This window comes from Selaginella moellendorffii, unplaced genomic scaffold (genome assembly GCF_000143415.4).
Source record: "Selaginella moellendorffii unplaced genomic scaffold, v1.0 SELMOscaffold_92, whole genome shotgun sequence".
NCBI lineage: Eukaryota > Viridiplantae > Streptophyta > Lycopodiopsida > Selaginellales > Selaginellaceae > Selaginella > Selaginella moellendorffii.
Genome location: NW_003314353.1, coordinates 551,131 through 578,355, shown reverse-complemented (window position 1 = coordinate 578,355; position 27,225 = coordinate 551,131). Strand labels below are relative to the sequence as shown.

The 27,225-nt window shown below is 44.8% G+C and overlaps 7 protein-coding genes across 11 annotated transcripts; 3 read left to right on the top strand and 4 right to left on the bottom strand.

Annotated features, from left to right (window-relative positions):
* Positions 1-11,881: 11,881 nt before the first annotated feature.
* LOC9661887 (nucleobase-ascorbate transporter 1) lies at positions 11,882-14,761 on the bottom strand. Its single transcript, XM_002988889.2, has 14 exons — positions 14,199-14,761; positions 14,030-14,127; positions 13,777-13,953; positions 13,617-13,717; positions 13,493-13,568; positions 13,381-13,440; positions 13,142-13,326; positions 12,984-13,080; positions 12,838-12,924; positions 12,716-12,774; positions 12,562-12,653; positions 12,433-12,510; positions 12,187-12,347; positions 11,882-12,128 (listed from the first exon to the last, which is right to left on the bottom strand). Exons 1-14 carry the CDS (start codon positions 14,275-14,277, stop codon positions 11,919-11,921), a joined length of 1,560 nt encoding a protein of 519 aa, XP_002988935.1. The 5' UTR covers positions 14,278-14,761; the 3' UTR covers positions 11,882-11,918.
* A 1,086-nt stretch (positions 14,762-15,847) lies between these two features.
* On the bottom strand, positions 15,848-18,696 carry LOC9628883 (stromal 70 kDa heat shock-related protein, chloroplastic). Its single transcript, XM_024662702.1, has 8 exons — positions 18,094-18,696; positions 17,767-18,019; positions 17,628-17,707; positions 17,426-17,568; positions 17,270-17,368; positions 17,015-17,204; positions 16,563-16,961; positions 15,848-16,499 (listed from the first exon to the last, which is right to left on the bottom strand). The coding sequence occupies exons 1-8, from the start codon at positions 18,652-18,654 to the stop codon at positions 16,089-16,091; spliced, it is 2,136 nt and encodes a 711-aa protein (XP_024518470.1). The 5' UTR covers positions 18,655-18,696; the 3' UTR covers positions 15,848-16,088.
* Positions 18,697-18,833: 137 nt separating this feature from the next.
* On the bottom strand, positions 18,834-20,625 carry LOC112341856 (zinc finger CCCH domain-containing protein 32-like). Its single transcript, XM_024662704.1, has 4 exons — positions 20,512-20,625; positions 20,218-20,430; positions 20,030-20,140; positions 18,834-19,854 (listed from the first exon to the last, which is right to left on the bottom strand). Exons 2-4 carry the CDS (start codon positions 20,356-20,358, stop codon positions 18,892-18,894), a joined length of 1,215 nt encoding a protein of 404 aa, XP_024518472.1. The 5' UTR covers positions 20,359-20,430; positions 20,512-20,625; the 3' UTR covers positions 18,834-18,891.
* A 111-nt stretch (positions 20,626-20,736) lies between these two features.
* On the top strand, positions 20,737-22,670 carry LOC9628882 (tRNA (guanine(37)-N1)-methyltransferase). Of its 2 annotated transcripts, XM_024662753.1 has the most exons (10): positions 20,737-20,888; positions 20,945-21,042; positions 21,108-21,212; positions 21,266-21,328; positions 21,379-21,452; positions 21,508-22,003; positions 22,060-22,188; positions 22,235-22,341; positions 22,392-22,466; positions 22,525-22,670. In XM_024662753.1, the coding sequence occupies exons 1-10, from the start codon at positions 20,737-20,739 to the stop codon at positions 22,633-22,635; spliced, it is 1,410 nt and encodes a 469-aa protein (XP_024518521.1). In that variant the 3' UTR covers positions 22,636-22,670. The 2 variants fall into 2 exon arrangements, with proteins under 2 accessions (XP_024518521.1, XP_024518522.1); XM_024662754.1 differs by lacking the exon at positions 22,525-22,670 and having other exon boundaries at positions 22,245-22,341.
* LOC9662300 (major pollen allergen Aln g 1) lies at positions 22,625-24,259 on the top strand. 4 transcript variants are annotated; one of them, XR_002990718.1, is made up of 6 exons: positions 22,625-22,841; positions 22,906-23,014; positions 23,077-23,266; positions 23,337-23,696; positions 23,872-23,912; positions 24,212-24,259. XR_002990718.1 is itself a non-coding variant. In XM_002988948.2 (5 exons), exons 3-4 carry the CDS (start codon positions 23,089-23,091, stop codon positions 23,675-23,677), a joined length of 519 nt encoding a protein of 172 aa, XP_002988994.2. In that variant the 5' UTR covers positions 22,625-22,841; positions 22,906-23,014; positions 23,077-23,088; the 3' UTR covers positions 23,678-23,696; positions 23,872-24,094. The 4 variants fall into 4 exon arrangements, 2 of the variants coding, with proteins under 2 accessions (XP_002988994.2, XP_024518523.1); XR_002990717.1 differs by lacking the exon at positions 24,212-24,259 and adding an exon at positions 23,975-24,094; XM_002988948.2 differs by lacking the exon at positions 24,212-24,259 and having other exon boundaries at positions 23,872-24,094.
* A 345-nt stretch (positions 24,260-24,604) lies between these two features.
* Positions 24,605-25,847, top strand: LOC9661886 (major pollen allergen Bet v 1-A). The gene is made up of 2 exons (XM_024662759.1): positions 24,605-25,167; positions 25,340-25,847. The coding sequence occupies exons 1-2, from the start codon at positions 24,990-24,992 to the stop codon at positions 25,639-25,641; spliced, it is 480 nt and encodes a 159-aa protein (XP_024518527.1). The 5' UTR covers positions 24,605-24,989; the 3' UTR covers positions 25,642-25,847.
* Positions 25,697-27,195, bottom strand: LOC9661885 (ubiquitin-like-conjugating enzyme ATG10). The gene is made up of 6 exons (XM_024662757.1): positions 27,067-27,195; positions 26,658-26,723; positions 26,531-26,578; positions 26,368-26,467; positions 26,167-26,264; positions 25,697-26,072 (listed from the first exon to the last, which is right to left on the bottom strand). The coding sequence occupies exons 1-6, from the start codon at positions 27,154-27,156 to the stop codon at positions 25,785-25,787; spliced, it is 690 nt and encodes a 229-aa protein (XP_024518525.1). The 5' UTR covers positions 27,157-27,195; the 3' UTR covers positions 25,697-25,784.
* Between the last annotated feature and the right edge of the window lie 30 nt (positions 27,196-27,225).

Below are 27,225 nucleotides of genomic sequence, written 5' to 3'. Positions count from 1 at the left end.
GTAATCTGTAAAGGTCTTTAGCACGACCTTGGAATAATCCTAGATTTGGAAGCCTACTTGTTGGGTGAGAGTGGAGGAGAGAATTTTTATGGCCAAGCCAGAGTCAACAAGAGCCTCCACATAAATGCCCATAATCATTGTCAAAACTATGAATGTGCTAGGATCAAGAGCCACTATGGCATTGACAACAAGAATAGGAGCCATATCTAAGACTAAAGAGGGTGCCATTCCACTAAGAGCTTGCACTAAAACCTTAAGTTGCTAAAGCAAGGTTGGGAAGTAGTAGGAAGTTGTGATTAAAGTTGCCATGACTTGGTCAATAAGATTGCTTGAGTGACCACTTGACATCAAAGGAGACCCTCTGGGCTGTGTGTTGGTGAAGTTTGGCATGCATGCAAATGTTGAAATTCAAGATATGAGTGAATACGATGGCACTGTTGCAAATGCTTTCAAGAAAGGCAATTTGCAAGCAATGAGAACTAGAGGGGAAACAATTGTTGAAGCTAGTGTCCAACTCCTCTACTGCTATCTATGCTTTCCTCTAAGTCTGAGTAGCCACCTTTTCTATCAACTCTGCTACTATATGAATTATATTCATTGGGAATTTGCCATATTCATTTGCCGGTGGTGCTTTGATGGCACACTAATGTAGTGTCTCATAGTACTCTATAAAGGCATTTAGGGCCTTATTATCTACAAATTGTTGGCACTAGACTCTCTGCTCATGTGGCAACTATCTCTGTGGCACAGCTCTAATTGTAGTCACCAACAACGAGTGGTGTTGTGTAACTAGACCTTGCACTTCTTACACCAATGAGGCTATCACCAAGAGTCTTGTATAGCCATCTTCAATGTTTGAAGTTCCTCCATGAGTTTGCTCTACTAGTTCTATTGTTGCTGAAGGATCACCTTGTACTCCTTGAACTCGGCCAAAGTAGACTCAACTGTGGCGGAAATTTTCTCAACGACTGACTGAGGGGCTGTGATGCAAAAAAAGGCATAAAGACAAGCACTAAGGGTTTTGGACAAGCTCCTCAATGAAGGAGACACCGAGTTTGTGGAACATCTCCAACTAAAGTTCTCCAGCATGTGTGTAGGCATCATGACATCACTAGTGGTGGGTAGGTGTCACAACATCACTTAGCAACTTTTCTCTAGAGCCCAGGCTTGAGGCCTTATACAAAGGCTAACACTCCAATGGACTCTTCTTGTGTCACTCTTTTGTCAAGAAAGATCTTCTAAAATGCCTTGAATCGCATTGTATAGTCGAAAATAGACTCATTTGTGCTAGAATAAGTCTTGGATAAGTTGCTTTGGGAGGAACCTTTTGAAAGAATATGCTTTTGAATCTAACACATGCACCATCAGCATGGGTGAGGGAGGTGGTGGAGGTTGATGCACCATCCTTGATTGATTTGCAGCTATTGGTTGGTACTCAAGATCTCTAAGAATGTGTCTTGGCCTCTTTGGAAGTGGTGGATCTACAGCTTGAGGAAAAATTCAAAGTGGAGAGGCACTATGCAAATCTCCTAATGCAATATCTAATGGTAAATACTTGCTCTTTGGCAAGGTAGAATGATAGTCTAGCTCTTGCCAAAGCTTGGAGAACTTTTTTTGTTCATGGGGAGCTAAGAGAGAATTAAGAACCAGTCATGCGCTTGTACTCTTTGTGAATATGGGCATGAAATATATAAGGTGCAGCAAATGCTTAGTCATGGGATAAATTTAGAGGTAACCCCAAGTAAAAAGATATCTATAAGATGCTCACCAAAATCCATGAAAGCCATGGCCGAGAGCTCAAGGGCCAAGAGCTCCATGGCCAAGAGCTCATGGCCATAAGAGCTTCATGGCCAAGCTCCAAGGCCGAGAGCTCATGGCCAAGGGCTGAATCAAGATCAAACCTAAACTTGCTTGAGGTGCTCCATACCTCTATACGTGATCCAGCACCTAATATCGTGACCTAGCTTATAATTAAACTCAATTCCATTTCAACACTTTAAAAAAAAATATTGCAATTCTACTTCTCCTTGTCACAATTGATTGCACAAAAGCTTGCTAGAGCAGTTGAAGTTCCTCACACATCACATATGTTCTTTGCAACATCATTACAACTCTCCTTTCTACAGTGAAAATCAAAATTTAGTGCCATTGATCATCGGCTATTTTCTCCATCATTTGCATGTTGTTATTTTGAAGTTTTTGCATTATTACTTTCCTTTTCTCATCACTTCACTCAAGGAAACCATTAAATCCCTTTGGAGTGTATTTGTGTTTTTTCCCTGTAGTTATTAAAATTTCCAACTTGTACTTTTGGAATGTGCATTTTTAGAATCTCGTATCTCAAATACAACATTTGAGTCTAGATTTGTTTCTTGAAAAAAGAAAGATAAAAGTTAATCATAAAAAGACAAATGAACTTACTATAACTTAATGATTTGCTTGCAATTGTGAAACCTATGGATGTATCAATTTGGTGGCTACTTGGAACAATAATTCTTGACTGTGTTATCCATAATGACATTTCATTGTAGAGGCCTTTGTCAAATGCACAAAGGAGGCTTCACATCCTTTTTCATCCTTACAATAAATTCACTACTAAAGTAGGATAATTTTCTTAATAGGATGTTACTTTCATAGTCACTAATTTGCCTCCACTTCTTATCAAGCTCATCTTATTATGACTCACATTACTTTGGTATGTGATGAAATTCTTTTGAACATAAGATGCCAAAAATGCATCACTATTTCTTTGATTCTTTCATTGACACTACCTTCTCAATCCTTTTCATTTTCCATCCTCTCTGTGTACTAGAAAGCTATGTTCTAATTAATATACCATTTTCCTTTGTGTTCATTATTCAAAGTTGGTTCATTTAGAAAAATAAGTTTATAAATTAAGTAATAAATAAAAATAATATTTGTTGTACTTCTAGAATACTTGTTATTCCATTACAAGAGTTAATTCTAGAGGATGTAGTGATAACAAAGTTGTGAAAGAGGAATTTCTAAATATGAAATCCTTGTTATTATAAAAATACATTCAAGACAAAGTATAAAAACAATACCAGCTTAAGGTTGAAAGTAACTTGAATTCTAGAAATATTTAGAACAAATCCAATCATCATAGCAATGCAAAACTAAATTGCTAAATGCTTTATTTCGTTAAAGTGGAATTTATTCAGTAAAGTGGGACATTAATTAGCATGTGTCCACATGCCATTTCCTAGTACTTAATTAATATTTATTAATATTTCTATCAGTTTTTTTATTTATTTTTTATATTTCACAATATTATAACACAAAATCATATGAAAAGTTTTTAATTTATAAATTATAAAGCTAAAACTTCAATTTTTTATTGTTGTTATAAAAATGGCATGTGGCCACACACCATAAGTGGGATAATGAAAAGTTTCACTTTAACGAAATAAAGCATCTAAGCAAAAGTTTAAAAGCAAAAAGACAAAAAGAAATACATGGATCAAAGTTACATTTGACATAAATCCCATACTAGCTTTAAAAGAGGAGGTTTTTTCTCCCTTGATATTGAGAAAAATAAACAAAATTCTAAAATTACAAAATTCTATACTTACATGAATTTGAGTTATTGCTAAATTAGAATATAAGCCAAATTGTGACCACATATAAAGTGAGGGTAAACAATTCTTCATTTCTTGCAAATTTTAATTCAAAATTGCAGCAAAAATCCTCCAACAAACCCCTTCAAGAACTCAACCAAACTGCAAAATTAGGGCAAGCAAAATTTGTTAGATAATATAGCAACTTAGCCACATAATATTATTTTATTTGTTTGTTTTATCCCCGGGCCTACCTTAAGAGGATGTACAACAAAATGGACAACAACTCCTTTGCTCGGCCTTAGAATCCATGCTCCCTGGAGAAGGAAAACAAAATCACCAGTGCTCTCTCCATGAAAGAAAAAAAGCAGATAGAGCTTACTTGGATTTCCTGCCAGCGTCCAAGAGTTCCTTTTCATCGCAGAAAACCCTGGAAAGAAAGAAGTATGAAAACGAGGCAATTCATCGAAATTCTTTCACCATCATACTTCTCGATCTGTTTCTAGCTTCTGGAGTTCCAGGGGAAGGGTTACATTCTCTAGCAATTCGGAGCCGCCAGGAAAGAATGATAGCCTCGAGCTCTATGGACCTGGGATTGTCCCGTCGCCAGCGCCATGATGCTGCCGCGGTAGCGAATCCAGTGCCTGGCCTGGGAGAAGAAGCCGCGCTCTCCTCCACCAGGAAGGATCGACAATAGCCTAGCCCATCTTGACCTTTCAAACACCAAAAGCCCTCCAAATATTTCCAGCCTCCATGGTTTACCCTAGCGAGACGATCGATCGATGCGATCTTGGAGTGCTGGAGCGGAGCTCGGTAGATCGGCCGCGCATTGCTGGATCCAGAGAGGTGAGCGCATTCTTCCTAGGGTTTTGGAGATGAGAAAGCGATCGATGCAAGAATCCAGCGAAGAGGAGGAGGAAGAGAAGCGGCTGCGCAGCTGCGTCGTGGATTATAGCTCTCTCACTCTATAGCCCGCTGCTAGGCCTAGAATCGAGCGCCAAAGAGCCGCCGACGATCATCACCCCAAGCTCTACCATGCAAGATCAGCTCCACGAATTCTTGGACATGATGGTGGAGATTATCCGCGTGGAGGAGGAGCGAGATCGTCCAGTGGCTGCTCCATCCCAGGAAGAAGACGATGGAACCCATCTCGTTGGGAAAGCTCCGGCTGGGATAACGATGCTAGAGAGAGTCAGCGATGGAGCACAGGCCTAGCGGCAAGCGCTACATTCACAATACAAGGGGCTGGTTTTCTAGTGGCAAGAACTCGTTAGGGAATATAGGCGAGAGAGAAGGCTCTGAGGATAGAATTTCTAGAAAGGAAGAAGTCACCGCTAGAGAGAAGTCGAGGGTGGCGGCACTGAAACAAGTCAGGGGTGAGAAGTGGAATTGCTAGCTCAATTCCACGAAATCGTGCGTTCTCTCTCTTTTTTTTTTTCGTTTGTTCTTCGTCTCAAAGAGATGGAGCCTTCTCAAAGGAGCAGCAGTCGAGTTCGCTAATGCCAGTTATGATTTTTCGCTTTTCTTGCAATGCTGGGAGAAACCAACTGGATCTTGCATTGCCGGTTTGATTCAAAGTCTTTCTTTCGTATTCCTTGTGCTAGACACGACTTACAGGTTCTCGATGGGAACTTGTAGATTTTTATACATTAACTTTAAGAACCCAGACCGAATCAATCAACCACTCTTTCAGATACAAAGACACGTTATTGCCACCAATCACTCCACATAATGGCTGTATGACCCCCTCAACATTTTGCCGTTTCAGTGGGGAAAGCCGCCCACCACTAGGGAGTTGACCTGCAAAAGAGTTGAAACCAAACTGTTCCAGATCCTGTCCAAAGCACTTGAAATTTCACCTTCGCATCATCCCCGGCTGTCATCTGTAATGAGCAAGGAATGAGCCGCCGCTCTGACTCATAGTCATTGGTGAGAAAAAACAACGCGTCTGGACGGAAGGCACCCCAGCCACCATCACCAGTCCAGAGAACCATTGGCAGTGCGTCAGCCTGCCCTTCAATGTCGTCGAGATACTGCTCCCAAGTGTATAACAGTCAGAGCCATGGGTGTGACTTTTACCGCACATCTTTGTCACAACTCCTGACTTTTACCGCACATCTTTGTCACAACTCCTGTTGCAAGGCATGCCATCACCACCTTTGCCTTCTCAAGATATATTGCAGGAACTTCAAAATTGTTGTTGCTCAGTTTTACAAAGCGATTCTGAAGAAAGCGAGACACAAAGTCTACAGGAGCCTTTCCGTCCAATGCGTCAACCATAAACCCCACCAGCCTTTCAGACTCAAGACCCACTGTCACTGTCATATCACTGCCTTGGCCCTTAGCTTTAAACTGCCTGCTGACAAAACTTATCAAAGATTATTGGTCAATTACTAAAATAATGGAAAAGAGCTCGAATGACAGCAGGTTCCTGCAGTTTGATCCAAATGTCTCTGTCCTGCTCTGCAGAGAACTTATCCAAGTCCTCCAACGCAACACTGTCTCCCCTGCTTAGCCAGGCTAACCCGAACTCCACAAGGCTCAGAGATGGATTGTTGATGTTGAGTACAGTGGATATAGACCCAAACATCTGGTGATACAGTATCACCTTTAGCTCCTTGACCGCTGCAGCATTCCGAGTCCTTTCAAAAAACAGCTCCACATCCCTCAGGACCGTCTTATCCATGTAGACTTCCAATTCTGATTTGTTCGGTACACCCTCCTGAGAACGACTGATCTTACTCGAGGTGCACATCTTCTCAAAAAAGCCAATCAGGAATTCTGTTGCCTGCTCCAAGGGACGCTTGCTCCCAATGAAATGCTCAAGTGCTGTGACAAAGAACCTGTACCTCCCTTTGTACAAATCACAGACCCTCTGCATATCAATACCATCCACACTTCGGAGTAGTTTCCCAGCATAGAGCTTGAAGTCCTCAACAGTGGTGAATCCACCAAATCCATGGAAGACCATAACAGAAGCTCTTCTCTTCAAAGTGGCAGAGATACCCCGTGCCACGGCTAGCATACTACCACTTGTGCCTGCATAGTATAATTGTCGAAATCCACAATTTACGAGTGCCGGCACAAGAATGTCGAGAAATGATCTGCTGCTACAACCAAGAATCGATGGTGAAAAGCGCTTCTCCAACCAGCAATTTATTATTTGACACTCGTCAAATATAATCGGACCATCCCAATTCCCTTTTAGACGATACAATACCCCCTGGAACTGACCTTCAATGCGTTCCAAGTCCTATCAAGTTTAAAAGTCTAATGGTGAGCGCCTTGAACGGATCTTTGAAGCCATAGAAATGCTGGAGTGCAACCTGCTTGAAGAGCCATGCCTGACCCGTCAAATCGCCCATTTTCTCCACCTGCCCCAGCAAATAAAACCTGCTGATGAGCAAGGCTTTGAGGCAGATTGCAGCACTAACTTCTGGAATGTCTCCAGTTGGATACAGCTCCAGCAACTTTGATGTCACTAACTTGAGATCTCCTGAACCTTCAGCTCCAGTATCAGTGTCAGAGACCCCCACAAAGAAGAGCCCACGCTGCGCTAGAGCGATCTCATATAATGTCCTGGTCTTCCCCGATCCCGACACGTTGAAGAGAACGGTGAGGGTCGGCCGCGCTTCGTTAGTTACCTCTATGATACGCTTGGATGTTTCGAAAGGCTGGTCTAGTGCATGCCACAAGAGGTGGGGGCATTCATCTGTAGGATCTTTTGGCAGTGGGACTTTACACGTTGGGAAATCCACCAGAAACGCATCCGCCTTGGGATACTGAAGATTTGGCTTGCGCAACTCATGCCAAAACCTATCCAAGAGACTATCTATATTTGCGACAGTCAAAACCGCTTTGACTGGTTCTGCAAGAAAAAACAACGCAAGCCAAAAGAGAGATCTAAAAGGGAAAGAAAAACAATGAGATCAACAAAGGCTTACCCTTGAATTTATCCCACAGCTGCTGCTCCTTCTCGCGCAGCTGCTTCTTCTCGTTGCGCAGCTGCTTCTTTCTCGCGCAGCTGCTGCTCCTCGTTGCGCAGCTGCTTCTCCTTCTCGCGCAGCTGCTCCTCCTTCTTGACCAGCCGCTCCTCCTCCTTGGGATCATTTGGCTGCTCCAGTTGCCCCTCAATGGCACTAATTTGGCGCTCAACCCCTGTAATTTGGCCCTCAACCACAGCAATCTGCTGTTCAACTTCCCGGATTTCCCTTGACAAGCCAGAAACCGGATCATCCACCTCCATGGGCTCCATAAGCCCTGCCAAACCCTATTTATACAAGAAAAAGGTGGTTCATAACATATGTTACCACCATCTAGCTAGGATTTTCTTGGTACATTCGTTATTCACCATGGTGGCATATTCTTTAAGCACCATTGCGGTATATTCTTAACACCATTATCGTATATTTGTCTGCCACTGAAACCGTAAGTGCTATCAATTTTATGAGTATATGAAACAATTTCAAAAGAAATTTGTTTGTTTTAAATATGTCACTTATAAAAACACAAATATGTTTTAATTATAATTCAATATCACACTTTATAAAGTGAAGTGATATGAAAAGGGTAATCAACCATAGGCAATTGATCCCAAAGATGTCAACTTCAATATTTTAAGCTCTAGTAAAATCACAACATATCTAAAGAAAATTACACCATTTTTTTGGGATTAAATCAGCTAAAATTATAATTGAATAATATCAATATTTATGTTTCACCAAGTATTTGAAAATTCTTTAAACAAATTTTATCATGTATTTTCTTATAATAAAATAGGCTAGATCACTATTTTAATCCTTTTTAGCTATACTATCTTTTTTTATTGAATCCACCAATTCTCACTCTCTTTATTGTTATTAGTATAGTGAATATTGTTAGATCCACAATATGACAGCCATAACACTATAAAAATATAATAAAAATATTAGAAAAAAACATTTAACAGTTTAAAGCATGTAATTAAAATGTTGTAGCCAAAATTTTCTTCTTCACCAAGATTGAATGCATTTATATTCAAATAATTGAAAGGTTGTATTCTTAAAAACATTTTTTTCTTGAAGTGTTATGTTCTAAAACTTTATTTATATAAGTAGCCTAATGTGAGGATATAAATACTTTATTAATTAACATAGTATAAAGCTTCAGATTAGACCTAAACTAGATGCAAAACTTTGTAAAGGGTTCAAATGTATAATAAGGGTAGTGGGTAAGTTAGGTTTGGCTAAAGGTATAGTTTAACTCCTTTATTTATGTGTTTATCCTTGTTTTACATTTAACTTGGGTTTAACTTTAAACTCCATATCATGCTAATTAATGTGTTAACTGGTAGCACTAAATTCTATTTGGCTTTGTTTTGTATATCTATCCTTGTTCTACATTTAACTTGGGTTTAACTTTAAACTCCATACCATGCTAATTAGTAGAATATCCATATTTTTGTGTTAACCAGTTGCTGAAATAGCACCAAATTCTATTTAGCCTTGTTTTGCATAATAATCATGGAATTAAGATGTTGAATGCTTTAAGACTATTCTAATGTCATTTTATACTTTGTCTCTTTGCTCCTTAGAATATATACTCTAGAGTCATTATGTGCTTTAATTGTTTCACTCTTTGGGAGTTTCCTTTGTTCAGTAGCCTTGGGCATTAAAACTTAGATTTTGCTCCATTGCTCTTGGCCACATGTCCAAAGGTTAAGGTTTTGCTCTATGGTTATTCTATTATAATTCATTATAGGGTAAAAGATGAAAACCATATGCATTATAAATAAATATTTAGTTTTTCTTCAATTTACTCACAATAACACTCAACAATCAATATAGCTATTAACCAAGGTCTCCCATAGCTTTGAGTTTGACTTTAGTTTGAGTGCTTTATATTTGTGATTTTCTTTTGGAAGATATGTAAGACAAATTTGAGTTAACAAAGTTAAACATGAGACAAGTTTAAGAATGAAATAAGGGATTGGCTAATAAGTATTATAATCATCGGAAGTACAAAATTGATGACAAACATTTCCTTAAATTGTTCAATGAACAATAGTCTTTGAAAAGAGGTGGCAATGCTAAGTGCCTCTCACATGGCTAAAGAACTCGTGTGGCTCAGAGCCTTACTTGTAGAGGTTGGCCTTCCTCAGCAAGTTCCAACAAGGCTGTGGTGTGATAACTGGAGCTGTATAGCTCTGGCTGCCAACCCTCACTACCATTGCCACCCAAGCACTTTGACACTCATCATCATTTTGTTCATTAGAAGACTGAAGAGGAGATCCTCAAGCTGGTGTACTGTGTTACAGGAGAGATGGTGGCCAATATCTTCACCAAGCCCTTGGCTCGTGATCATTTTTTAGCATCTATAGAATCTTGGTCTCTACTTGTTGATTGAGATGCCTCAGACCATGATGGTGCCTCTTGAATCATGGAAGAGATTATGAGTATCCTTGAATCAATGAGTTCCACGACACTGTATCCTGTTGGTCATCCCATCAAAGACCTACTGCGAACACCATGCTGCCGTATAAACCAGACCACTCGCCATGTAAAGAGTAGTGATCGCTCTAAACTGGATTATCATGAATGATTTTCCAACCTTGGCTCTAATACATGCCTTGAGTATTCCCAGAATCACAGCACTCACTCATAGCTTCTTCTTTCAGTGTTCCGGAAGAACTGAAAGGAGATACTAACTTACCACAAACAAGCTCTTCTTATTCCTTGAGAACCTATGCATGTTTTTCCCACATCTCAGTTCTAGTGTAGATGTTTGCCATCAGCGCAAATGTGGATCCAGCTTCATCCTTGTCTACCTCCACCTCCAGTGCTACCAGCCCTTGAAATGCCATCCTTTCAATCTCCACCTTCTGCCACTTTCGGGCCACAGCTAGCATTGTCTTCCATGCCACCACACATGGCTGAGCGGCATTCCTTTCACCATGCTCACTGATGCTGTGTTCGCCAAAAGGAGTTTGTGGAGATCCATCCCTAGCAATGCAGTCCATGCGTGAAGCTTATATGCCACCATTGTCTATGATGGCATGGTGCTTTTATATTGAGAGTGTCAAATACGTCTTGCGCCTGCTCATGGTTGGATCGTCTTAAAGATTCACCACCCAGGTTTTTGGGCTCTTTTCAGCTGCTAGACAACACGAAAACGTACTCATGCCTTACCAGAGAAAGTGGAAGGATTGTGTTTGATGCTTGCGTTTGAAGGTCTCTCTGGTAGATTTCTACAGCAAGTGTGGAGGACACATTCGATATGACTCCATCCAATCACGAACTTGACACTGTGGAGTGCTCTCATGGGCTATGGTTGGAGACATGAACCAAGTACTTGTGTTCCAGACTCTCTCAGAGACAGGCTTGCAGCTGAATGGAGCGACTTTCCACTTGTAACCATGCTAGGCTGGTCGACCAACGGTCGGCAACAGTGCAATCAATTTAACTAGCGTGTGCCTGCCTGTTAAGGCTTGTTCCATCTATGTTATCAAGAGGACATCTCTACATGGTTGTCCCAGCAAATCCACTAAAAAACACTTCCCTCCCCTTGATCTAGATTAGTCATTATTGAGAATTTTACTGCAACAGAGAATATTATGGCTTTGTATGTGTCATTTAACTAACTTTAAGAATGGTCAAAAGTCATGTGACCGCAGGAACAAGCTCGCCATGCTTGCACCCGACTCTCCATGTTCCTGGTGGTAACAAGCTTATACAGCCCTTCAACTATCTCTTCAAAACATGGTTGAAAAGAGTTGATTAATTTACTGCAATTAGATGATCTTGGCTGCTTACATTGACTGTTTGGGAGTCATTCTCCTAAGGTGGCTAAGTTCTAGGAAGATAGCCACACCTAATCTCCCACTTGATAGAATACATATCAACGATGCTGATCCTTATCACGAACCATGGCTACAGTGGGAGGAGCGACTTTGCCAACTCTGCTACGAGGGAGACATACATTCAAACACACTTGAGAGTGCACTTATTACCGAGTTCAATCTCTCATGAACCACCCAATGGCAATCTTCCTCTTGAAAATCACCAAATACCACAAACCAAAACAAATATTAGACAAATATGTAAAAGGCTATTCTGTTCTATTCTATTTGATTGCAGCCTAAAAAACAAAACAAAATACATGTTTAACTTTGCATGTTTTTAATGAAACTTTGTTCTTCCAAAAAAAAGAAAAGAATGTCTCCAAGTTCTTGGTGATCTTCGTATGAGAAAGTCACTTCAGAAAGCTTTCAAGCTGGTTTATGCTTGCATTTTGAGTGGCTGAAAATGCAAATCTTGGAGATTCTATACAGTTAAAAAAGGTCACCGAAATTTTATTGGTCTCTTAGTAGTGTGGAGGAGGAAAATATCTGTTCATATTGAGAGGCAGCTTGTAGAATTCTTCATTTGTTGGATGATCCCACTTGTGATACTTCTTCCACCACCCCATTCCCCGATCCTTCTTATGCGCTTTCAAGGTGCTGTCCAGGAGCACAGCCAGCACAAATCCCACCAGAACGTTTGAAGAAAATAAGGTGTTGAGTATGTCGTTAAACTGTCCAAGCGCGAAACAAACGTTTTAGACGAGTTAAAACAGTGACAAGAAAAATTACCCATTCCGCATTTGTGTTAACTGGGCCATGGTTGCTGGTCGATCTGAACTCGTAGAAGTACTGTGGGACGGAGAATCCCATGAACAGGGCGAAGCCGAGGATAAAAAGATTCCGGGTGATGTTCAAGTTGACAAACTGCAAATACGAAATCCCAACGGCAGCTGCCACGAGTAAAAGGAAAAGAAGACAAGAAGCATTTGAGAAAAAAAAAAAAAAAAAAAGGCTTGCAAGATGTCTATATCTCACCTAAGACCGCAAACGTCACACAGTAGATAGCAGCGACAATCGATTGTGGTATGGAAGCTATCACTGCCCCAAATTTACCTGCAGGTGGAGAATGTGAGCATCCAGATACGACTTTGCAAGCGTGCTTACCTAAGATCGAAAAGACCAGCATAAAAATCGCCGCGATTTGCACCGTGCGACGACTACCAACACGAGTAATTCCAACGAGACCCGCATTTTCTCTGTGGACAGAACAAGACCAAGTCACCGTGTGATCTAGAATGTGGTCTAAGAAAATCCTTACGGTGATATAGTTGGTCCTACCACGGTTCCAAACAAGCCGTTCAGAAGCGTCCCGAATCCCTGTTTGTGTTGAGAAAGAAGTTAGCCATAATAATGCACTGGACTGAATACTAAATGTCTTACCAACCATCCAATTCCACGACCAACAACAAAAGGAGGAGGCGGCGTGGCGTTTGCGAGCCGTGAGACAGCATAAATGGCTGCAGTTGACTGAAATAAAAGAAAACGCTACGGTCTCAGCACCAAAACTCGATAGAAAAAAAGCACACCTCAATCTGAGCAACGAGGGCGGAAGCCATCATGGCGAATGTATAGCCCCCATCAAATGTAGGAGCGCCCCATTGCAACGGATATGGAAGTCTTATCCTGTATAACAATTCATGTTTCATCAGCCTGTTTGCGAAGAACAGTATAAATGTCTACGTACCAGGGAGAAGATCCAACTAGATGAGCACGATCCGTGCGGCAATGGTCTTTTCCTTTCTCTGTCGCGGCTCTATATGCTCCACTTACAGTCAAAATATATGCATAGGCCCATGATATTATTACTGTCACGATAATCGGGAAGCGCTCAAAAACTGGTAGCTTCTTTCTTGACAAAGCTTTAAAATACTGCCAGAGCCCACAACACTTCAGACGTTCACTACGAAGTTAACGACAGCTTACCTGAGAAAAGAGGAGAAGAATGATCAACGCTGGCAGTCCGATTTCTACACACTTGGCTATCTGCAGAAAAGCCACTATATATAATCAACTAGATTTTGAAGAAACCACGTACTCCTGGAAAGCCATACTCATAAAAGCCGAGACCAAGCAAAATAATTGCAGGCGCATAAGTTGTAGGAGAAATGTACCTGTAACAAATATAAGTCTGTATAGCACACGAAGACCCAAGCACTCACTTCAACATGATCCCCCATAGACCACTAAATCCTAAAATTATCTGTAAGATAGAGGAAAGAATGACTGCACCCTGAACTGCCCTGATCGTGTGAACAAATCTCTGGAAAGAACAACCCTTCAGAATCAACGAATCCGAGGGCACGATTTTTTTCCACTTACATCGTGATCGTAGTATATGGATCGTAGCCTTGGCGAGTTGGTAATCGATGTTATGGGAATAATATACGCAAAGGAACCACCTACAACGACGGGCAACCTTGTTCCAACAAACGTTTGGATCAAAGTGTTTATCCCCGAAGCAAACAGCAATGTCTGATACACCCGAGCCTTTTGTTCCTGCATCGATTTGATACAGTAGTGGTGAGTAATCAAACGAACCCCATTGCAATGCCAAGACATGGCTATGGCTTACGTTGGTAGCGCCCATATTGCCCACCACTAGGCTTGGAATGAGCACCGTGGTTCCTATCATTGTTAGAAAATGTTGGAATCCAAGGAGGATAGTTTGAGCTGCAAGAAACAGCATCACAATCAGAGAAGAGCTCTTAAGGTCGAAGAGAGAGAGGAGGAATGGAGCTTACGCCATGGCGGGCTATCGTTCGGGCAGTAGTCGATTTCTGGCAGCTGTTCCTGGATTTTATGCTGATGATCCTCTGACATGGCTGGAAAAATCCCTTGGAAGGAGCGCGCTTGTTGATTAGGTCCTCGTGCCTGCTAGAGCCCTGAATTCCAATGACAATGCCGCCGCGGGCGAGCGCTGCCAAAGATCCAGCAATGCGCCGAGAAATCTCGTCCAGCGGCTGCCAAAACCCTGCGCCTGGAGCGAGACAGAGCGATATTTCATCCAAATTTCGATGGCGCTAGATCGCTAGATCGCTTGCCGAGCTGCCGGAGCGAGATCTGACCTGCGATTCATGCTGCCACCGCGATGGCGCTAGTCCCCAGCCCTTGCGCCCTTGCGCGCCCCTCTCACGCCCTCTTGCTTGGGAAGAAATTCATCCCCTCCCCTCCCCGGGATTGAAACAAACACACAAAAATGTCACCAGTCACTATTGCGCTCTACGTACGGAAAGATTCGCGAAGCATATGCGCACTATCGCTATACTGTAGCCTACGCAAAAGTAGTCGTTGGTGGACTATACGAAGAACGTATGGCGGCATTACAATAGGGCTTGCTATGGTGGGATTTATATATCGAGCTGCTGACGTGTCGTGACCTTCTTTTAAAATAAAGTTGACCGTGCTGACCGTGCTGCCCCGGTTTCGCTGGGCAGCAAAGTGGCACATCCGGGCAGAACGGGTAGTGCCACGACGGAGCCACTTGGGCGATGAGCTGGAGGTGGGCCCCACGTCGGATGCTGACGCTGCTTTTCTTGACTGGGAGTATGTGAAAGGAAGGTCTGATGGGAGGGCGATGGTTGTAGCAGCCGCATCACAAGGGAAAAAAAAAGAATACGCTGATTATACAAAGCGGCTGTAATTTGTTGGTGCATTGGCAATTTTCTAAACCGCCATCTTTGTCCATTTCAAATCAAACCAAGGTGTTAGACGAAGATCTCTGTGAGGGTTACATCACCTTTGTAATCTATTCTATTACTTCTTACGATTTTCTATGGTTTCAAATACGGCAGCTTTGCATTGTTTTTACCATGACGTACAAAATGCCTCGTGCAGTTTGATAAAAACTCTCAATTGCGTTCTTATCTCCGTAGGTACTACTGCGATCCAAAAATATTCCGATACACGGCCGGAAAGTTCTGGAACATAACACCAAAAGCTACAAGTAAAAACTCTTTTTTTTTTACATTGTTTTTGCATTTTTGGGGATTTTTTAAATTACCCCCTCCACTATGGTACTGTCTGCTGTGTGGACCATCTTTGTCCTTACTTTTTTGTCACTGCTCGCTTGGGCTTTCCAGCTTTAAGCTTACCAAATGCACAAACAAACGTTCCTCTTCGCATACATAAAAAGAAATCGATTTGAAGCTGGAAGCTTTAGCGAGGTGTTATGATCGAGAACTCACAGCTTTGATTGCCAGATACGATCGAGAAACATGACAACCAGTCCGTACAAAGTCCCTCTGTCACCGCCGTACAAAGCCCCCTGGGCATTTGTGTCATGGCCCAAGCTACCAGTCAGGAACACAGTCCAGACACTTAGCTTTGTGTTGACATTGTTGTGCTCTTAGCACCTACCTAGGGAATCAAAAAATAAAAGCACAAAACCATATAAACAAACTCTTCTCCTTTTCCCATATAGAAGAAATGTCGATAATCTCATAACATTGTTTTCAGAACTTTTTGCAAGCTTTGTTTCTCCTCCTCTATTTAACAAAAATTTGACACCATAGGAATCTGTGAAGCTTTCCCACTCGCACGGCTTATAGAAAAGAAGGAAAGACGAGAAAACGAAGGAAAGCCATACTTATCTCTCGCGTGTTTGCTTTGCGTTGCGTGTGTGTGTTGAGTCTCTAGCTGGTGTCAGTAAAATCGGCATCGATAACTTCGTCTCCACCGGAGCCTTTAGACGAGGACGAAGAAGAAGGCCCACTGGAACCCGGAGGTGGCCCGCCGGGGCTTGGACCACCTGGAGCTCCCGGTTGGCTGTACAAGGACTGGCCGATTTGCATCACTTCCTGGTTCAAGTCGGCGGTGGCATCCTTGATCTTTTGCGTGTTGTCACTGGCGATGGCGTCCTTGAGTGCTTTCACCTTGTCTTCCACCTTGCCTTTGACGTCGGCCGGGACTTTGTCGCCCAGCTCCTTGAGTTGCTTCTCGGTTTGATACACCAGCGAGTCGGCCTGGTTCTTCACGTCCACTGCCTCTCTCTTCTCCTTGTCCTCCTTGCTGAACTTCTCGGCCTCGTTCACCATTCTCTCCACCTGCGTGTATTCGTATTCGCGTTAGAAACCAAGATCTGGCGAGAGAAAAACTTGTGTTTTTACCTCGTCTTGTGGAAGAGTACTGGCGCCAGTGATCGTAATGTCTTGCTTCTTGCCGGTTCCTTTGTCAGTCGCACTTACTGACAAGATGCCGTTCGCGTCGATGTCGAACCGCACCTCGATCTGCGGCACGCCTCTTGGAGCCGGAGGAATGCCCTCCAGCCTGAAGCTTCCCAGGGACTTGTTGTCCCTGACAAACTCCCTTTCGCCCTGGAGAACATTGATTTCCACGCTCGTTTGACTGTCGGCGGCCGTGGAGAACACCTCGGACTTTGACGTTGGAAGGGTGGTGTTTCGGGGGATGATCTTCGTCATAACGCCTCCGAGCGTTTCCAAGCCCAATGACAGAGGAGTCACGTCCAGTAACACTAGATCGCTGACTTCTCCAGCCAGAACACCGGCCTGAAATTAAAATACTCAGTAAAAGTACCAAGACCAATTACCGAGATTTTTACCTGAACAGCAGCTCCTAATGCAACAACCTCATCGGGATTGACAGTCAAGTTTGGGGCCCTGCCAGTCATTCTCTTTACGATCTCTTGAACAGCTGGAATACGAGTAGAACCGCCGACAAGAATAACTTCATTAATGTCCTTGAATGTCAGCTTTGCGTCTCTCAAAGCATTTTCCACTGGCGTGCGGCACCTGGGAGCAAGCGAAGTACACGATATTGAATGTGCAAACGTAACTCAAAGACAAAAAGAGACTACCTGTCCAGCAAATCTGAACACAATTCCTCGAACTTAGCCCGAGTCATAGTTGTGTCAATATGCTTCGGCCCATCCGCAGTCGCCGTGATGAAAGGCAAGCTGGTCCAAGACAAATTCTGTGAGACAAGGACGACTAGAGAAAACAGAGCGTATTACCTTATGCTTGTTTGTGTAAGTGATGACAGCTCAATTTTTGTCTTCTCAGCGGTCTCCGTCAGCCTTTGAAGCGCCTGCTTATCCTTCAATAGATCAATACCTTCCTCCTTTTTGAAATTTGCTGCGAGATAATCGACAACCCTCTGCTCAAGCAGCAAGTAAACTTTAGTTTCAGCTTTACAACAGACTCTACAAAACCGACCTTGTCAAAATCGTCTCCACCCAAGTGTGTATCACCAGATGTTGATAACACTTCGAACACACCATCGCCGACTTCCAAAACTGAAGAGAACAGATTCCAGAGTTAAGAACCAAAACTTGATCAGTAATAGACCTCTCACCTGAAACATCGAATGTTCCACCGCCCAAATCAAAGACGAGAATTGTCTCATTACTCTTCCTCTCAAACCCGTAAGCAAGAGATGCCGCGGTTGGTTCGTTGATGATACGAAGCACGTCAAGACCAGCTATTCTTCCAGCATCTTTCGTGGCAGTTCTCTGGGAATCATTGAAGTAAGCAGGAACAGTGATGACAGCCTTGTTCACTTTGTCGTTCAAAAACTTGGAAGCGTCGTCGACCAGCTTTCTCAAAACCTGCCAAACAAGAGAAAGAAAAAACGTATCACTCAACGTTAACAGCAGACCAAAGAGAAGAATAGATTACTCACCTGAGCTGAAATCTCCTCGGCAGCAAATTGCTTTCCAATCGCAGGGCAATTGAGCTTCACGTTTCCATTCTCATCTCTGATAACAGTGTACGCAACCTGCTTGGACTCCTCGTCCACCTCGGACATCTTTCTCCCGATAAATCTCTTCACGGAGAAGAATGTGTTCTCGGGATTTACCACTGCCTGGCGCTTGGCAATCTGACCCACAAGCCTGTCGCCATTCTTCGTGTAGGCAACAACAGAAGGTGTGGTTCTCTGCCCCTCCGCATTTGTGATTATGGTGGGCTTCCCGCCCTCCATAGCCGCCACAGCCGAATTCGTGGTTCCCAGGTCAATGCCCACCACTTTCTCGCTCACGACCCTCAAAGGACCCCCAACTCTGCCGCCGCGATGCGCCTGGCGCCTCATTCGCGCATACAAACTCCCGGAGAAACTCCGTCCCTGGAGATTGCTACCTAGAAACACACTCCTCTGCTTACTGTAGGCGCCATTCTTCGATTCGGAGGAGGAGCACACCGTCGACACCGCGGAGCAAGCACTGACGTGCGCCGCCGCTGCCATCGCTCTCTCGCTTCCTTCCTTCTCGCGGCCAAAATCCCTAGCCCTAGAGCCCGATAATGCTGTGCTACTATAAAGACCTTGTATTCTAGAGACTTCCGGGCTAGCGCTGGAACATCCCAACCGACCGATTGGGTGGCTGAGAGAGAGCCACCGTGTCACCGCCTAAAACTCACAAAACCCCTCGCACCACTATACCAGAGTTTTTGTTCGTAAATTTTTGTTTTTTTTCTCTCCGAGTTACAACAATCCTGCAAGCTTCCGGGCAAACTCGTCCTCGTCAGCATGCATGGCAGCATCTGCGCCGTTGATCTCCATGCCCGTCACGTTCTCACCGTCCTCGCCCTCCTCACCGCCACCGTCACCCTCACCGCCACCATCACCCTCACCGCCACCATCACCGTCACCGCCATGAGCGCCGCTGCTCGATCCATTACATAGCTTCCTACGAACACCGCCACCACCTTGGCCGCTCGGCTTTCTCTTGGCCTTGAATGCCGAGCCGGGCTCTTCCAAATCCTCGTTCTTGCGCTTCTCCTCTTTGATCTGAGCCAGGCTCTTCGGCCCTGCGAAATCCTCCGCCACCACTTCGCTGCTGTCACCGCCGTCGGACCCTCTGCTCGCGTTTGACTCCCTCCTCTTCCTGTCCATCTCACCGCTCGACGAGCTCGACTTCCGGCTGTGCTTCTCTGCCTTCCTTTGCGGGGGTGAGGCCTCCGAGGATTGTGCCGCTGGTTGCTTCTGCGCCGCGGGGCTGTCCGATAGCTTCCACGTAAAGCTCTCCTTGTGTGGCTTGCCGGTCCTGTTGGCGGATTGATCGTTGTTCAAGTCCTCGGACGATTCCCTGGAAGGTCCTGCTGCTGCTGGTGCTGCTAGTTTCCCTTTCCTCGGACCATCCTGGAGGCGGTAGACATTGTCTTTCCTCTTGTCAGGAGTTTGCGATCCTGTGCTACCCTGCTGCTGCAGTTGAGTGGCTTCCACAGTCGATGGCTCCACTTTGGGCTTGCTGGAATCCTGTGTTGCTGGTTTGGAGGAATCGGAGAGCCTGTACACCATCGCATTTGATGCCGGACCCTCGTGAAGAAACTGGCATTTGGCTCCCTTGGCACAGCAGCCCTGGGAGAAGAAGAAGCACGGGACGGGTTTCTTTGGCACGGGTGGTGTTGGTGGCGGAGCAGCTGCTGCTGGGCGACTCTCTATAGGCTGTACGAGAAAATGAAGAACGGAATAATTAGCAAACAAAGAGAGAAGACCAAAGAAAAAAAAAGAAAAAAAAAAAAACAAAGAGCAGAGCAGCTTCTACTTCGATCAATCTAGCATCATAGCAAACAAAAAAGAAAAAATTCCTAAGTACGCGAAAGATGAGTGGAAAACATACCGGATGGCGAAATGGACACTCCCTGTTGCGGCAATTCCCGCCCACCCAATACCAGCAATCTCTGGGATTCAGCCTGGCGCTCTCGCTGTGCCGGAATTCACACTCATCGCCCTGCAGACAGTCAAAGAAAATGCCGATGAACAAGAACCACCAGGATCACCAAAGAAGAAAGAAAGACAAAACAATACCTTCTTGCATGTAAGAGGCGATGCCAGGAAATAGACGCAATCGGTGTTCTTCTTCTTGGCGATCTCCTCCTCGGAGGTGTGCGGCGGCGGCGCGGAAGGGGGACCGACTGTCGTGACCGCGACTGTGGCAGTAGTCGCCATTTCCCCGGGAAGCCCTATCCTAGGGTTTGCAGGCGCGCGCTCGCGTTCTTGGTGCGTTATAGGGTTCTAATCCTGCGAGGGAGAGAAGACTTCAGATTATCGCTCACCACAGCTGCGCGGCGCCTTGATTCCTAGAGGATAGCAATGCCAAACCTGCCGCTCAAGTAGATCATCCAATCTTCGAGGCGCGAGCTCCAGGAGATTCGTGGCGGAGCCGCTAACCCTACGTCGAGCTCTCACACCATAGCCGCACTCGCCATTGCGTTATATAGGGTACTGCCGCTAGTTATATACCACGGTACATTCTGGCAGACATTCTGTTAAATTGGCATATTCCGGCGTTCGCATGAGAGATTCCGCTTGGGGTTTAACGCGAAGATGGAGGTTTGCAAAGCCCTAGTGCTTCCCGCTATGGCGGAGGAGCGGGCGGAGCTCTTCCTGGATGAATCTAGGTTTGCGCAGAGCCTTCGGCTGCAAGCATTGCGCGTTCCAAAGCGGCTGTGCGGTCAGGTGTCGAAATTGCTCGCCGGGTGAGTGAATCCGATGCGTATTCTCGAGATTGTGAAGGAATCTCTCGTTTCCTCAGCTATGTCATCGACAAGCCGCGAGTGAAGCACATCGTCAATGATCCAGCTGATGCGGAGTCTCGGCTAGTGATTTTCTCAGAATCGGTGAAAGATCCAAGTGAGTAGTCTCACATTTCTATTGCTTGTTTAGCTTCCATCTCTTTCTTGCTCTGGTAAAGGAAGGCTTGCACGAAATTCCCGATGAGAAGTTAAACGCTCTTAAAGATCTTGTCGATCTCGACGTGACTCCGCATGAGATTCTACTAAGTTACGAGCATTGGTCCGCAGGTACGCTGTTTTCCTTTTCTTTTGATGGCTTTTCTCTGACAGAGACTTCACAGATCACGTTTTAAGAGAGATTCTTCCAAAAACTTGTGAGGTGCCGAGTAGTTTCGAGACAATTGGTATTTTCTTTCTTTCTACTTTTTTTTCACGCTGACAGTGAAACTTTCAGGACATATTGCACATCTTAACCTCCGAGATGAGCATCTCCCTTACAAAAAACTGATTGGCAAGGTTCTACTTGACGTAAGTTTTGATATATTTCACCAAAGCCACGTCCCGAGGCATGTTTGCTTTGCAGAAGAATCCAAAGCTGAAAACTGTGCTTAACAAAGTTGGCACTATCAAGAACGAGTTCCGTGTTCCGAGCTTTGAGCTTTTGGCCGGAGAGGACAATATGGTTACAGAGGTGAAGCAGTACGGTGCCATTTTCCACCTGAATTACGGCCTCGTTTACTGGAACTCAAGGCTTGAACACGAGCACAAGCGGCTTGTGTCCGAGTTTCAGCCTGGCCAGGTGATCTGTGATATGTTCGCAGGGGTCGGGCCCTTTGCCATACCAGCTGCACAGAAGGGATGCTTGGTCTATGCGAACGATCTCAATCCTGCAAGTGTGGAATACCTTCTCAAAAATGCCGACGTTAACAAGGTCGGCAACAGGATCGTCGCTTACAATATGGACGCTCGAGAATTTATGAAGGAACTGGTGAATCCAGCAACAGCAATGGCCCATGCTCTGAACAAAGCTGACGAGGGAAACACATCAAGGGACGGTGTTTCAGATAGACAAGACTCAGGTAAGAAGTCTTTACGACTGAGTTTATCCTCAATGCATTGTGTTCGTCTATTGCAGATACGCTTAAGGCTAAAGTTAAAAGAAAGCAAACAAATGCGGTGCATTCAGACGTAGTTGAAGCTAAGCCATGGGAGCACTTTGATCACGTTGTGATGAACTTGCCGGCCTCAGCTTTAACGTTCCTAGGTAATCATCTAGCGATGTTTTCTTTCCCGTGCTCACAGTCGTACAGACACCTTCAGAGGTTTGCTTTCAAAGGATTCCTGGAAAGGCTCGATGCCGTGTGTCCACTGCTACTGCTTTTTGAGAGCCAAACAAACAACTGCTGACATTATGAATGTTCGTAATTCTTGTCTTTTGTTCTTTATATCTGGCTTGATCTTTTCCAGATTGCTGAAAACACTATCAGAGGATCTTTACCTGGAGCATCGATTTGGACAGTGCGTTTGGTTGCACCAAACAAGGTAAACTCTTGCTCATGGTGTGGTCTTTCTGAGAATTAAATTCTTGTTATTTCTGCAGACCATGCTTTGTCTGAGTTTTATGCTGCCGGAGTCCATTGCGTTTGGTCAAGCAGACTCTGATGTCTCACAGACACAAGAGTCCGGCATGAAGCGGCCGCGGACCGTGTAACCTCTCTTACTAGAACGAACACAATCAACTTTTGACGCGAATGAAAGCTGGCAACGCAGCGGTGCTGACAAACTTGTTTCGTTTCTTTAGAAATTTTGATGCAGGCGACGGTGCATGTGGCCACGGCTGCTGTTGACTGTGAGCATCAAGAAGTTGCTATGCAATACGGTTTGTCAGTAGAAGGCTGCCTCTCCTTTAAAATACAGGCAAGTTACTCTTGAATATTCGACTTTGTCGTGGACTTATTCTGAATCGAGACGTTTGTGGCAGTGCTACTACAAGGTAGTTGGCGGTGGAGAAGCTTGACTCCGCACCAAAAAAAATTCGCAGTTTCTTTCGCCGTCAGAAGTGTGAATAAATACGTGTATCTTTGGATCGGGTAAGCATTGCCTTGGGGCAGAAGTTTCGCATCGCCGGTGTACTGAGAGTTTCTTGCTGCAGGATTCTTGAGAAATGGTAGCAATGGAATCTGTGCAGACTGTCGTGCAAGTGCCTCTCAAACGTCTATGGGCAGCAATGAAAGACAGCAGCGTGCTGCTGCCAAAGGTGATGCCGGAGGTCTTCGCTACAGTCGAAAGCCTGGAGGGGGACGGGTCGGCAGGCAGCGTAAGGATCCTCAACTTTGGACCAGGTGAAGAAAAGAAAAGAAAGCAAGCTCGTTTCAAATGCGTTTATTGATCCTGTTAGTGCTTTCATACCAGCCGTGCCAATGGTGAAGTTTATCAAGGAGAGAGTGGAGTCCGTGGACGAGGCAAACTACACCACGGTCACCTCCGTCATCGATGGAGGATTCATCGGCATCGTTTTCAGCCTGTACCGCGTCACAGTCTCGTATGAACCGAGCGGCGATGGCTCCAGCACGACCATCACCTGGAGGCTCGAGTACGAGCCCCTTGTGGAGAGCCCGTCCTTGGAGGAGTCGAAGATGGGAGCGCTGGGGACATTCCACGCGATCGAGGCATACTTGCTGTCACACAATGAGGAATACAACAGTGGCGTGGAGGAGGCTCAGTTCGGCGAGACGACACAGCTCCACGCATGAAAGATGCGAGTGTGCTCAGGTATGATTTCCATTTCTCTCGGGTTTGCGAGAGCAGTGATAGCGAGAGTGCCCGAGATGGAGACAGTCCCTACAGGGAAAGAGAGAGAGAGAGAGAGAGAGAGAGAGAGAGAGAGAGAAAGAGAGAAAGAGAGTTTTACTAAACTCAAAGCTAATTCCTTGTTCTTGATGCACAGAGGGCTTGGAGCTTCGCGAAAATGAAAGAAACTCTATTACTGTGAGTAAGGACGTTTGTTTTCGTTTTTTTTTTTCCAAGGATTAGTTGATACGCATTCACAGGTAAGCTTGTATGATGACACCAAAATGATGTCATTGTGGTACCCTCTAGAGCATGACAAGAATGATATCTCCTCTCTGCGTGAGAATATATTCTGGTAGCTTTTGCTCTTTTATCTTCTATTCACTTTGCTTTGCTTTTCCAGATATGTCTAGTACATATTTATTTCGTAAGTGCCTGCCATTTGTGTTACATTTTGCTTTATTCGCCGAATTAACAAATGGTTTGACTTCGGACAGGACGTTTTTCCGGTGGTTTTTAGGAATCAAAACATTGTTTTTCTTTTTTGGTGTTGGAAAGAAAGAAATCTCAGATTCCTCCCCAAGAGAAGGCGGCAATGAGAAACTCCAGCACGGGCGGAATTCCTCTGGCAGCACAAGCGCAAGCGAGCGATCTCCAGCCATCATGAAGAAAGAAGAAAACCAAACATTTTATTTGACTTATTAATCCTAAACTATTCGAAAAAGAGTCCGAAATGGAAAAAAGGAAAAGATAAAGGAGAAAAAAGAGAGAATCTTTTTAAGGAGGACCAGCCAATACCAAAAAGAGACTGTGATCAGAGAGGATTTTAACAATGTCTAAGCTACCTCCCAAGTGGAGCACTAGAAAAATAATATACTCGCTGTGTTGCTCGCCATTGGGACAGAATGATCGCTCTTTGCACTTTGGTTTCACAAAACTAAAAGAAGAAGAAACAGTAAGTTAAGCAAAGAAATTAGGAGCTAGCGCTAATTGGAATCACTGAACTTGGCTGCTTTGTGTGTGCGTCATGGGCCCCTTGCTGCTGTACTGTTGGAACTTCTCTCTCGCGTCCCCCTCGCATATATTAACTCGCCCCCGCCCCTCCGATCCCTCGCCACTTTCTTCCTTCCTTTCGTCTTGTTTCTTCTTCGCTCGCTTGCTCGCTTGCTCGCTCGTTTTGATTGAGTGTTTTCGATCTTCTTGCCGGTCTCTTCGACCGGCGACGTTGGTTTTCTCTGGTTTCTTTTGCTAGCAGCAGCAGCAGCAGCAGCAGCTATGGTGACCACGACCTTTGAGGATGTTGAGCTCAATGCCAGCTCCGACCGCCTGTGGAACGCGCTCAAAGATAGCAGCAACTTGTTCCCAAAGATCATCCCGGACAAGATCAAGAGCATCGAGCTGCTGGAAGGAACCGGCGGCACCGGAAGCGTCCGGCTCTTGACATTCGGACCCGGTAAAACAGCACAGCCAACTTATATATATCTCTCTCTCTCGCAGTTGTCTTCTTCCCTCTGTCCAAAGACACTAATAAGAACAAGTAGAGAGAGTAGAAAGAAAGAGAGACTTACAGTAGCGATAGCTTGAATTCCTTTTCTCACACTTTGTTTTGGCCGCGCTTGTTCCAGCTGCAGCGGCGGTCTTCGGAGCTCCATACGTGAAAGAAAAGGTGGAGTTCGTGGACGAGGAGTCCAAGACCATGACGGTGTCGGCGCTCGAGGGTGGTGCCATCGGCCAGCACTTCACGTCCTTCAAGAGGACCGCGGCGTTCAAGCCAGGCAAGGACGACACCACCACTCTCCTCAGCATCAGCGTCGACTACGAGCCCATCGGCGAGCCACCGCTGGAGCAGATCAAGTCGAGCCTCGTCGACCTCCTCAAGGCAGAGGAGGCTTTCCTCCAGGCCAATGCGGACGCCTACACCGTCTAGCCGAAGTAAGTCCCAAGCCCCCAGAGTCACCACAGTCACCAGAGAGTGTGCTTTGTTTTGTAAAAATTGGCCTTGGCCACTTTTCCTTTCCCATCTTCTTCGTCTTCTTTATTGAAGCAAAGAGAAGCGATGCTGTTGTCCACTTACTCCACCCTGCTGTTGTTCTCGTTTTTCTCTTGGTTTAAATGCGATATAAGTTTTGAGAATGTCTGGGACGATATCTTTAGCCCCGCAGCTTCCCCCGAGAATGAGAGCCAGGCCAGCAGGTATCGGAGGCCACTGCCACTTTCAACTTTGCGGGACACTCGAGGATGCAAATGGATTCCGCTTCTCTCGGTTTCGGAGCTTGCGACGGGGAATATAGAGGTCATTAGGCCACTTGTTCCGCACGGATGCAATGTGAACCACGGACTATGCAAATACGGGTGATCCTGGAATACCGTCAAATCTCAGATGAACTTTGTCCCGGGAAAAAAAAAAAAGAGAGAGAGAAAAAAAAAACTCTTTTTTTTTTCTTTTATTTACCTCGAGAGTGAGGAAAGTCCAACGGTGCCTTTTAAGCTCCTCGCAGGACGAGCGTGGCAGGTCTTTCTGTACTTGCTCCAAATCCAACTGTCTGCCATCTGTATTCTTGCAAAACATAACAGAAGAATAATCATTTCAAAGAAATACTAAAAACACAAGGGAAAAAAGAAAAACGAATTCAGGACAAGGGGAAAAGCTTGCCTGGAAGCCGAACATTGAAAAACAGCCTTGGAACTCCGTATGAATCACTGTAGAGAATATGATATGTGTAGAAATGTACTCGAGGTGCCTCGATGTCAGCCTAAAGGCGCAAAAGTTTAGTCTTTCGACGACAAACCCAAGCGTGTGCTGTGAAAGTACTCACCGTCGCAATGTCGTCACGACAAGCTTCTTTGGTAGTCGGACCATCGTCCTATAGAAACCAAAACAAAAACAGAGAAGCTCCTTTGTCTGGATCCAAGATCTCGCTCGATCTAGCAAGAGTTCGTTACCTCCGGAGCTTCGTCATTGTACTCGCTATCTACGGGAACATCCTCAAGAACAAGATATCCTCCAGCCTGTGACAGCGAAAGTTTAGAAAAACAAAACTGAATCAACGTAAACGCTGTGCTATATAGCAAAGACAAGGAAAGAATAAGAAGGAAACTCCTTAAAAGAAAGAGAACCAGTGGTAGATATAGATAAGAAAAACAACGTCTCGAACGGACACACAAAAGGCAGAAAAGAGGAGACGAAAACAATCACAATTCAATCACAGTGGCAAAAAGAGAGGAGACAGGAAAGAGCTCGCAAGTTTGCTCCACATCACTGATTGAGAGCACTAGCAAGCGAATTTGCGGGAAAAGACATAAATCTACTGTGCCGACTGTGGAGATCCTCGGAGAAAAAGAACAAAATTACCGAATCGGGTGGTGGCAGCCCATGAGGATGGCGGAAAGATCGCCATTGCCAAAGCGGCATATCAGTGCACGCTTCCCACGCCCGCGCCATCTCCAACGCCGCGCCTCTAAACTCCTCGCCTAGCAGCGCCATGCCCTAGAAAAAGAGGTGGGAGAAAGT